The sequence below is a fragment of the Camelina sativa genome, chromosome 5 (genome assembly GCF_000633955.1).
Source record: "Camelina sativa cultivar DH55 chromosome 5, Cs, whole genome shotgun sequence".
NCBI lineage: Eukaryota > Viridiplantae > Streptophyta > Magnoliopsida > Brassicales > Brassicaceae > Camelina > Camelina sativa.
In genome coordinates, this window is record NC_025689.1 from 4,672,672 (window position 1) to 4,684,640 (window position 11,969).

The 11,969-nt window shown below is 35.8% G+C and overlaps 3 protein-coding genes across 6 annotated transcripts; 1 reads left to right on the forward strand and 2 right to left on the reverse strand.

Annotated features, from left to right (window-relative positions):
* Nucleotides 4,851-6,141, reverse strand: LOC104785506. 4 transcript variants are annotated; one of them, XR_767376.2, is made up of 2 exons: nt 5,632-6,141; nt 4,851-5,267 (listed from the first exon to the last, which is right to left on the reverse strand). XR_767376.2 is itself a non-coding variant. In XM_010510725.2 (2 exons), the coding sequence occupies exons 1-2, from the start codon at nt 5,884-5,886 to the stop codon at nt 4,891-4,893; spliced, it is 528 nt and encodes a 175-aa protein (XP_010509027.1). In that variant the 5' UTR covers nt 5,887-6,133; the 3' UTR covers nt 4,851-4,890. The 4 variants fall into 4 exon arrangements, 1 of the variants encoding a protein (XP_010509027.1); XR_767374.2 differs by having other exon boundaries at nt 4,851-5,275; XR_767375.2 differs by having other exon boundaries at nt 4,851-5,281.
* On the forward strand, nt 6,718-9,701 carry LOC104785507 (probable receptor-like protein kinase At2g39360). The gene has a single exon (XM_010510726.2). The coding sequence runs from the start codon at nt 7,045-7,047 to the stop codon at nt 9,541-9,543; it is 2,499 nt and encodes an 832-aa protein (XP_010509028.1). The 5' UTR covers nt 6,718-7,044; the 3' UTR covers nt 9,544-9,701.
* LOC104788891 (F-box/LRR-repeat protein At2g43260-like) lies at nt 10,840-11,963 on the reverse strand (the record flags this gene model as incomplete). Its single annotated transcript, XM_010514662.2, has 2 exons — nt 10,840-11,643; nt 11,805-11,963. Coding segments are annotated over 2 exons (963 nt in total), but the record flags the coding sequence as incomplete, so codon positions are not given.

Sequence of the window (11,969 nt, forward strand, 5' to 3'; positions counted from 1 at the left end):
AAACAAAAATTCAAAACTGTTGGTACATTATAATTTTGAAAATTTTAAATCAAATGATATCAACTTAATAGTAAATTTATTAAGGTATAAAGAAATGAATTAATGATTGTGTACATAAAAACTGAATATTTGACCAAACTAAGCCGATTTGAATCAAAATTGGTCTATTCATATCTAATTTATGCAAATATCTATACAAACTCCCAATTTCATAAAGATTAAAAACTAAGAGTATTTTGCAAACAAAAATTCAAAACTGTTGGTACATTCTAACTTTGAAAATTGTAAATCAAATGATATCAACTTAATAGCAAAATTATTAAGGAAATGAATTAATGATTGTGTGAATAAAACTGAATATTGGACCAAACTAAGTCGATTTGAATCAAAATTGGTCTATTCATATCTAATTTATGCATATATCTATACAAACTCCCAGTTTCATCAAGATTAAAAACTTAGAGTATTTTGCAAACAAAAATTCAAAACTGTTGGTACATTCTAACTTTGAAAATTGTAAATCAAATGATATCAACTTTATAGTAAATTTATTAAGGTTAAAAGAAATGGATTAATGATTGCGTGCATAAATCTGAATATTGGACCAAACTAAGTCGATTTGAATCAAAATTTGTCTATTCATATAATTTATTCAAATATCTATACAAACTCCCAATTTCAACAAGATTAAAAACTAAGAGTATTTTGCAAAAAAAAAAAATTCAAATATGTTGGTACATTCTAACTTTGAAAATTTTAAATCAAGTGATATCAACTTAATAGTAAATTTATTAAAGTTAAAGAAAATGAATTAATAATTGTGTGCATAAAAACTGAATATTGGACCAAACTAAGTCGATTTGAATCAAAATTGGTTTATTCATATCTAATTTATGCAAATATCTATACAAACTCCCAAGTTCATCAAGATTAAAAACTAAGAGTATTTTGCAAACAAAATTTCAAAACTGTTGGTACATTCTAACTTTTAAAATTTTAAATCAAATGATATCATCTTAATAGTAAATTTATTAAGGTATAAAGAAATGAATTAATAATTGTGTGAATAAAAACTGAATGTTTGACCAAACTAAGTCGATTTGAATTAAAATTGGTCTATTCATATCTAATTTATGCAAATATCTATGCAAACTCCCAATTTCATCAAGATTAAAAACTAAGAGTATTTTGCAAACAAAAATTCAAAACTGTTGGTACATTCTAACTTTGAAAATTTTAAATCAAATGACATCAACTTAATAGTAAATTTATTAAGGTTAATGGAAATGAATTAATGATTGTGTGCATAAAAACTAAATATTTGACCAAACTAAGTCGATTTGAATCAAAATTGGTCTATTCATATCTAATTTATGCAAATATCTATGCAAACTCCCAATTTCATCAAGATTAAAAACTAAGAGTATTTTGCAAACAAAAATTCAAAACTGTTGGTACATTCTAACTTTGAAAATTGTAAATCAAATGATATCAACTTAATAGTAAATTTATTAAGGTATAAGGAAATGAATGAATGATTGTGTGAATAAAAACTGAATATTGGACCAAACTAAGTTGATTTAAATCAAAATTGAACTATTCATATCTAATTTATGCAAATATCTATACAAAATCCCAATTTCATCAAGATTATAAACTTAGAGTATTTTGCAAACAAAAATTCAAAATTGTTGGTACATTCTAACTTTGAAAATTTTAAATCAAATGATATCAACTTAATAGTAAATTTATTAAGGTTAAAGGGAATGAATTAATGATTGTGTGCATAAAACCTGAATATTGGACCAAACTAAGTCGATTTGAATCAAAATTGGTCTATTCATATATAATTTATGCAAATATCTATACAAACTCCCAATTTCATCAAGATTAAAAACTAATAGCATTTTGCAAACAAAAAATTAAACTATTGGTACATTCTAACTTTGAAAATTTTAAATCAAATGATATCAACTTAATAGTAAATTTATTAAGGTTAAAGGAAATGAATTAATGAAAGTCAAAATCGTAAAAATAACATACTTTCTCTCTGTTCGCCCTAAAACTTTCTCTCCCAAGCCCGAATATCGAGGAGCCACTACAACCAAATCTCTCCGACGCCGGTGGAGCCTCTGCTCGCCGGCGTCGGGATACACCGACCTTAGCCTTCGTTTTCTGCTTCCTCTGCTCTCTTAGTTTCTTTTTTCTTTCTCTTTTCCCCTTTTTCCCCCTTTTCGTTCCCGTTTTGCAAACTACAAAGACCCTTCCCTTTCAACCAGTCTCAGGCACAGGCTTGCAAAAAACTGAATTCAACTCCGATTCAGCCTCACTGCCGACGGAAATCAAGTCCCCTTGTCTCTTTAGCTATCGATCCGGAATGATTACCGCTTCTGCAGATCTCTTTTCCCCAACGTCACCCGAGCTTTGGCAGGCGGAGACGGAGACGACGGTGGGTGAAAAAACCTCCAACGAAGTGAATTTTCTCCGCTGCTGGACTTCCGTCTTGAAAACAGACCATCCCCTGCGCGTGGCAGCTCTGTATTTGCTTTCACCGGAGACGAAGTCTATCTCAACCTCCCGGGCTAGCCGCTGTGCATTTCAATTCTCAAATCTGAACTCCAGATCTGATATCGGCATGTTAGCTGTACATGAGGACTCGCCCAAATTACAAAAGCCCAGGTTCTCTCTCGTTAACCCTTTATCATTCCTTCGACTTTATCTAGATTATTTGGTCATCCTCGGTGTTCGAAGACTACATCAGAGAAACCACTTAGCTAGGTTGTCACGGATGTATATAGGGTGTGGTAGAACTATGGTTATTTCTCAGGATGTGTCATTGTCTACTGGTTCCCGAAACTGGAATTATCAAACTGCTCTCAACCCTCAACAATCACCCTCCCTTATGAAACTCAGGTCTGCTGCTCCCTGGTCCGTGTATTGCCGATCACACTCTTTGTGTGGAATTCTTGATCACCATCTCTATGGCAGAGAGGATCCACCTAGAGTGTCACGGTATCACACTTGCTCTTCGCACCTGTTAGTAACTCCATTTGTACGCTCTACTGCCCATAAAACCTCACAACCAACCTCTCGCCCGAAGCTCAGGTCTGATTTTCATTGTTTAGTATCTCACCGACTTCATACGCTGTGTGGAATTCTTGATCACCATCTCCATGGCAGAGAGGATCCACCTACTATGATACGGTCTTACACCTGCTGCTCGCGAAACCTGGTTTTAGTCCCATTGGTGAACCTTTATGTTCAGAAACCCTTGAAGTCTCATGGCATCTCAGTTCTGCTCGCAAACTACCGAGGGTGTGATTATGGTCTAAGAGTTTTCTACACCAACAATCACCACTCGCCATCTCCAGTCACATACTTCAAGTACCAATGCCTCGAGCAAACCGATACCAATACCTCCGCCACCATACGGGCCTTTGGTCCCGAAACTCTGACCCTGGTTTTGACTTGGTTATTGTTACTCACTCCGGCGAGCTCCTTGGCTCTGCTGCTCATATCAACGGCACAATGTCTTTTGACAGTGACCTACTTGTCATCTCTCGAGTCTATCGAAGATGTCCACTCTTGCAACCTTGATTCCGCTTGTTTCCATTTGCTCTATAGCACTTATTTCATAGCTATCTTGGACCCTTGCTTGATGTACTTTTTACCTTTATTTCAGGCTTATGGCTTTGGGGAAAGCCTTGGCTTGCTACCTCTTAAACTTTGGGATATTCCATCCTTATCTTTGTAATGTTTCTGTTTGATTAATAGAAGCACTTGTTTGATCAAAAAAAAAAAAAAGGAAATGAATTAATGATTGTGTGCATAAAAACTGAATATTTGACCAAACTAAATCAATTTGAATCAATATTGGTCTATTAATATATAATTTATGCAAATATCTATACAAATTCGTAATTTCATCAAGATTAAAAACTAAGAGTATTTTGTAAACAAAAATTCATAACTGCTGGTACATTCTAACTTTGAAAATTTTAAATCAAATGATATCAACGTAATAGTAAATTTTTTATGGTTAAAGGAAATGAATTAATGATTGTGTGCATAAAAATTGAATATTGCACCAAACTAATTTAATTTGAATCAAAATTGGTCTAAGTTCAGTTATATTATCAAAGGACATGAAATTAAACACGTCCCTTGATCACTGTCCTGGCATGTTTTGTAATTTGTATATATATATATTCACGTAAATTGGTATTAAAAATATTATTTTTATTGATGCATTGATGAATTTTGTTACAATTATTTTTTCTTTGTTAGACCTATCAGACTTGCGTTGCAAATTTGTTGTATATACATTTTAATTGATGAATAAATTATAGATGCGTATATCTTGTATTAATACATTTTAATAAGATATGTTTCATTATAAGCCTGACCAATGGTTTTTTTTTTCCTACAAAACGTAAGTATATTGTTTATGTTTTATACAAGCAACACTTGTACCTAGAAATAGTCTAAATGTTCTCCCAATTATAATATATCTCAATGATACTACTAAACAAAGGCAATCAGACATGTAATTAATTAAGCGATCAAATGAGTTTTTTTTGTATGTAGTATCAAATCTGATCTTGTTTGGATATGGAAATTTCAAATAGAAAATATATGTGTTGTCGGCGGTTAAGACTGATAAAAAATGGCTCTGTTATGCTTAAATTATAAAATATAATTCAGCAAATCAAAGATTAAAAAAAAGTGCTCAGATATGAACAAGAAAATTGTTCAATTTGACCATGTTCCACTTCTACTTCACATATTAACTCTTATTGCATTCTCGTCTTTTTTTTTTCTGGGTCAAAATTGCATTCTCGTCTTTTTTTTTTGGTCAAACACTTCACTTTCATTAAGATAAAAAGAGTTTCAACCTCTAACAAGAGAGGAAATACATCCAAAACAAAGGAAATAAAGGCAACAAAAGCCAAAGAAAACCATCAAAAGATGGCTAAGCAAAGGATAGATAAGATACAAATCATAGGAAGAGAACATAAGAGACCAATAAACAAGTACAATCTCAGCAGTTTCTTGATAGATCGCATCCATAATAACCATCAGTCGGGAGGAAGAACCTTGCAATACCGACAAGTCTTGATCATCCAAACCCCTCCAAACAAGAGGGAATTTTGGGAAAGGAAACTTCAAAGACACAAACGTTAAACAGTCAACAAATGCTGAACGAGAACAGTCTTGAACAACAATCCCTGCTTCTACTTCAAGCAGAACAGTTAACACAATGCTCCCTGTAACACTACCACTAAACACAAGTGAAGTATATGGAAGGAATAAAGGCTCCATAAAGGAGAGATGAGAGCTACAAAAGCCCCGATGAACCAGGTGAACTGGTCGGTTGTATAGATTCAAAGAACTTTGTCCAAGCTGCCACAAGACAAGTTTTAACAAAGCCAAATCGAGATAGGATCCGCATACTGCGGTAAATGATCGCATCAAAGCAATAAGGTTAATGCAAGAGAGCATTAAAGTAGACACAACAGTATCTAAGTCCATAACTTCATCCAAATACCACAAAAACAGAGCCGCAAACTCAACCAACATCCATGACCTTCCCGACTTAGAAGAAGGTTTAGAGGGCGAGTAAGAGCATACCTGAGGGAACATCTGGTGAAGTAAGGTGAGGGCATCAGTCGGCGACGGAAAGCCCGGTGTGGAGGAGAGAGGGACGATGAACAAGTCACACGCTCTGAAGGAGGAGAGATTCAGCGGCTGGACAAGAGATTCACCAAAGGAGAAGCAGATCTGAAGGTCCGGTGGATCCGGTGGTTCCGGTGGAGTTGGCGGAGAAAGAGGCTCCGGCGGTGGTGCACGAGGGGGCCTCAAGCGGAGGAAATCGACCGAAGACATCGGTAAGCAGCGAGAGTGGCTCGAAATCGACAGAATCAAGGAAGAAGTTATCTCGTCGTGTGAAGAATCTCGCCGGAAAACAGTTACGTCACCAGATAAGAGAACCACCCGAGAGATCTCACCTTAGCAAAGCGAAACAGATCAGGAAAGGAGATTGCCGGAGAAACGTCGCTGGTGGAAGAAGCTCATCTTGTGGAAGTAGCGGCTCCTTGGTTTTCGTGCCTGAGAGAAAAACTCTAGGGCGAACTTTTTTGCATTAATATTGTGAGCTAATTGCATTCTCGTATAAGATAGTATAATAGATTTTATATAATTTAATAACTAAAATTTTGAATTCTTTCCAGGATCTGATTAAATTGAAGTAGTATTATTTTTTTATTTGCATTAAAATCAATATTTTCTTTACAGCTAATTTTATAAAAAAATTCAGAATTGCTGTGCTATAAAAATAAAAAATAAAGACTCGGAAAAAAAAGACAATGATTCTGTCGCCATCTTGAACAATACAAACCTAACGGCACGTTTGTAGCCGGTGGGAAAATACAATATACTCCAGTTGTTTATCTATTTTATTATGCCTCTCCAATCACTCATTATTATATGCTATCTCCGCCTCTTTCTTCTATCCTCTTTGTATTTTTTTGGCCTTGTTGATTTTTATTTTTATTAAAATTGATGTATTTCCAGCTCAATGAACAAAAACGTTGAAAACGAAATTTACATAAATTAAAATAATAACTTTCTTCTATCCTCTTTGTATTTTTTTGGCCTTATTGATGATTAGTATATTTTTCTTCTACAGATTGGTTAATCAAACAACTTTTGTGGATTTGTCAACAGATTTGTTCATCAACTTGCCTCTTCTTCTCGTCTTCTTTTTTGGATTTAAACCCTAAAAATCACAATAAATTCAAGACTTTTTTAATTTTCTCGAATAATTCGTTTTTTTGGTCAATTTAGTTAAGTGTAAAAACGCGTAGTTATTGAGTTGGTGATGTGAACGTTTCTCTCTTCTGTTCACGGATCTTTTGAGAAACATCTCTCTCACTTTTTTATTTCTCCAGCTCATAATCTTCTCCGAAATAGACTCTGTTTCCTTTCTCCATTATTACAGATTCACTTATTTTCTTGGTGATTTCTCTGTTCTTTCTTTTGGCTATGATAAACCTAAAGCCTTTCTTAGGGCTAAAGTTAGGTTTTTTAATAATATTTGTTCTCTGTTCTTCACACATCTCCTCTGTTTCTACTGATACTTTCTTCATCAACTGTGGATCTCCGACGAATGTAACAACAGTCAACAACCGAACCTTTGTATCCGACAACAGTCTTGGTCAGGTAATCTTTGATTCTAGTCGAGGAACTTCTGTAGTCGGAACCACCGATTCGAATTCAAGGGATGAATCAACGACGACTCTGTTTCAGACTGCGAGAGTATTCTCCGATGATGAATCATCGAGTTACAGGTTCCCGATCGAACAACACGGTTGGTTCTTGATTCGTCTTTACTTCTTACCCTTTGTCTCCTCTTCTCAAGATCTAACCACAGCTAGATTCTCTGTTTCGTCTCAAAACTTCACTCTGATCAGAGATTACAAACCCTCGACGACGACTTCTCTTGTTAAAGAATACAGTTTAAACATCTCTTCAGATCATCTTGTCATTGAGTTTCGTCCTCAAACAGGTTCTGTAGCTTTCATCAATGCTTTAGAAGTTTTCAGACTTCCAGAGATTTTGCTTCCTGAAGAAGCAAGACTTATAGGTTCACAGAGCAAAAAGAATCTCAAGCTCGGGAGTCATGCGATGGAGACTGTTTCACGTGTAAACATGGGGAATCTGACTGTGACTCGTGATCAAGATAAGCTTTGGAGACTATGGGATTCGGATTCTGCGTATAAAGCTCACTACGGTACGCCTGTGATGAACCTGAAAGCAGTTAACTTCAGTGCTGGTGGGATAACAGATGACATTGCACCAGTTTACGTCTATGGAACCGCTACGAGGTTGAACTCTGATCTCGATCCGAATACTAACGCCAATCTTACTTGGACGTTCAACATCGAGCCTGGTTTCGATTACTTTGTCAGGTTTCACTTTTGTAACATTATAGTGGATCCTTTTGGATTCGAGCGTCAGATACGTTTTGACATTTTTGTGAATTCAGACAAAGCTGGATCTGTTGATATGACAGAGGTTGCAAATGGCACTTTTGGAGCTCCTTATTTCGTTGATGCGGTGATGCGTAAAGCTAGAAGTCGAGAAGGAGTCATGAATCTATCTATTGGTGGAGTTATGGATGTTTCTTTGTACCCTGTTTCTTTTATTAACGGATTTGAGATTATGAAGCTAAGCAATGATAAGCGGAGTCTTGATGCTTTTGATGCTGTTTCTCCTGATGGCTCTTCACGTAACAAGAGTTCGAATCCGAGTATGGCACTGATAGCTGGATTAGCTGCAGCTCTCTGTGTTGCTTTATTGTTTGGTGTGGTTATATCTTGGTGGTGCATCAGGAGAAGAAGAAGAAGGAATAGAGAAATGCAGACTGTTCATTCTAGAGGAGATGAGCAGGTTAAGAAGAATGAAACAGGTGAGAGCTTGATCTTTTCGAGTTCAAAGATCGGTTATAGATACCCTTTGGCTCTAATCAAGGAAGCAACTGATGATTTCAATGAAAGCTTAGTGGTTGGGGTAGGTGGGTTTGGTAAAGTTTACAAAGGAGTCTTGAAGGACAAGACTGAGATAGCTGTGAAACGTGGAGCTCCTCAGTCTAGACAAGGTTTAGCTGAATTTAAGACAGAAGTTGAAATGCTTACTCAGTTCAGACATAGACATTTGGTTTCTTTAATCGGGTATTGCGATGAGAACAGTGAAATGATCATTGTCTATGAGTATATGGAGAAGGGAACGCTTAAAGATCATCTGTATGACTCAAATGATAACCCTAGATTGAGTTGGAGACAGAGGCTTGAGATATGTGTTGGTGCAGCTAGAGGACTTCATTATCTCCATACAGGTTCCACAAGAGCAATCATACACCGTGATGTGAAATCAGCTAATATTCTCTTGGATGAGAATTTCATGGCCAAAGTTGCGGATTTTGGATTGTCTAAGACAGGTCCTGATCTTGATCATCAGACATATGTGAGTACCGCGGTCAAAGGAAGCTTTGGTTATCTAGATCCAGAGTACTTAACCAGACAACAATTGACTGAGAAATCTGATGTTTACTCTTTTGGTGTGGTGATGCTTGAAGTACTATGCGGGAGACCAGTCATTGATCCATCACTTCCAAGAGAGAAAGTGAACTTGATAGAGTGGGCGATGAAGTTGGTGAAGAAAGGGAAAGTGGAAGAGATCATAGACCCTTTCCTTGATGGGAAAGTGAAGCTTGAAGAGGTGAAAAAGTACTGTGATTTAACAGAGAAGTGTTTGGCACAAAACGGGATTGAGAGGCCAACAATGGGAGATTTGTTGTGGAACCTAGAGTTCATGCTTCAGGTCCAAGCAAAAGATGAGAAAGCGGCAATGGTGGTGGATGATAAGCCAGAGGCGAGTGTTGTGGGCTCAACTGTGCAGTTCAGTGTAAATGGAGTGGGAGATATTGCAGGGATCTCAATGAGCAAAGTCTTTGCGCAAATGGTTAGAGAAGAAACACGATAAAAGATTTGATTAAAAGAAGAGTATCTTCATCATTATAGTGTTATTTGTACAGAAGGGAGAAGGAGAGAACACACAATAGACAATACTGTTTTATACATTGTAGAAAATTTCAAGTGTTGTTGTTTTTTCTAATCGAGATATATTGAGCATCTTTGTTATACTTTCTATAATTTAAAATTCGCTATAAGAACAAAAAATAAGATCAGTTTAAAAAAATTCTAATTATAAAGAGAACTGAGTTGCAAGAACTTACGTTCTATTTTTAACCAAGTAATCTCCTTACTTTAGCCTTTGGACTGTGGAACTCACGAAATTGGTACCAATGTGTGTCCCTTGCCCCTACATTGAATTTGAACTAACCTTGGAACATAGCTGCTCTAATAAAAGGCTTGCATTGAAATGCACCGCCATTGATATATATCCATAGTCATGATCCTCTCCAAAAATGTATATATAATACTTTGTTCCAACTGTCTTCTCTTTGTCGATGAAGAAACTTACATCACACGTAAACATATGGTTCATTCGTTCACATGTAACATGGTTTTTTGGTTGAATAAATTTTACATTTATTTTGAAAAAGAAAAAGAAAAACTAACGGTTCAAATAAGAAGGTTGAAAGATTTATCACATGTCCTCAAGAGTGTAGGATTTGCAAAGATCGATGTCGATCGCTACTCCTGGTCGTATCTCGCTGAGGATTGGCGGAACGATGAGATAAAGGAACTTGAATTCTGAAATGTTTGAGAAGAAGTGTTTTGATGCTGATGGTAACATCGGAGATAGCGGAACAATTATGTTGTCCTCACTACTGAATCGGGAAGCTGGTGGTTTAATTAGTGCTTTTTATTTTCTTTAATTGAATTTTAAATTTGTTTCACTACGAACGCCATTTATACATGATGATGCATACGAGTATGTGCCCGATTCTTATATATACATGTATACTAGCTAGGTTTGTATACTTGCATTGTGGGCAGCCCGAAATCATAGTTTTAAAAAAACAATTTTATGATTGGTGTTATTAAAAAAAAAAAAATCTGATAAAATAACTTATTATAAAAGTATAGTGTATATATTTGTAAAATAAGATTGTGAATTATAAATTTATAATCATATTAAAATCATAAATTAAATTTTGATTTAGAAGAATCGAAAAAAAAAAATCCAAAATACCAAAAGTTCCATATATACTACAATCTATAAAGCAGAAAAAAAATATTATAAATGCATGCACTTATTAATGTTAAAAGAAAAAAAAAAATTTTTTTAAAAGTATCATAATAAATAGGTATATCAATAATGAACGATACGATGCAATATAGTAGCTGCAACAGTGATTGTAATCAATATATTTGGGATCCACCATTCGATATGCCTAAACCGTTTGGAAATCCGTGATTCCTGCACCTGTTTTCGGTACAGATACGTCCTGATTTCTGGAGCAGAAGCGGGACGTTGGAGTGGGAGCAAATTTTCAACGAAAGGAGATATAACACAAATGTTTGTAGAGATGTGAAACCCTGTCTTTGGATAGTATTTAATCAACTGTTTTCTATCTTCATGGAGGAAAAGATTCCCTCCCTTAGAAACAGCCATAGGCATGAACCACATATGCGTGTAATTCCAGGGATTTCGGTAGAGTGAGGCACGATAAAAGTAAAAGGAGTAAGTGATGATCCATGTTTCTTCTTGTGTATCCATGCACCATATCTCTATCATGCGTTGAGGACTGAATATGGATAAGACTAGACGGTCTTCAAGGTTTGCTAGCCTCTCTGTTTGCATCACTGTTTGACGTAATAAAGGCGGTGTTGGGACATCACAGAACTCTTGTGTGTGAAGATCCAAAGCTAGAATCCGATACTTGTGATAAGCAGCTTCACATAACCAGTAGATGGAGCCATTCACACACGCTGAGTTCGATGTCTCTCCCACATGGTGAGGAGGCGGCCTCGGCAGTTTCCGCCATTCCCCAATGTTTAAATCAAGAATCTCACCGTAGTGGTTTGGCTCAAAGAACATCCTCACTACTTTATAGCTTCCGTTAACTTTGTCTCTACCGAATCCCATCCTCCAGTGTCCAGGGAATATATCACTGTTATCATAATAGTTTTTTTTTTTTTTTTTGATAAAGAAATTATCATAATAGTTATCTGCAGAGGTTTACAATATTTCAAACCCATCAATGAATATATATTTATCAAAAAAAGTTCTGTATGGATTTATTCTTGTTATCAACATAGATGCTTACCATTCATAAATAGGTTATTATAGTGTTGGGTTTTTACGGGATCAGGGCCGGAAGGGAATCTGATGAATTCTCCGGTGGAAGGGTTGAAAACGTTGATCCAACCTGGTTCAGGGATGCAAACAAGACCGTCACATGCCAACGAAGGTCGTGTGGCGACATGGCAGTGTAAATA

What these genes read in the sequence shown, in the direction of transcription:
- LOC104785506 (XM_010510725.2), bottom strand. Translation starts at nt 5,886, where the DNA reads ATGTCTTCGGTCGATTTCCTCCGCTTGAGGCCCCCTCGTGCACCACCG. An exon ending in TTCACCAGATGTTCCCTCAG is followed by an intron (nt 5,164 to 5,631) that starts GTATGCTCTTAC and finishes GTGTCTTTGAAG; the next exon opens with TTTCCTTTCCCAAAATTCCC.
- LOC104785507 (XM_010510726.2), top strand. Translation starts at nt 7,045, where the DNA reads ATGATAAACCTAAAGCCTTTCTTAGGGCTAAAGTTAGGTTTTTTAATA.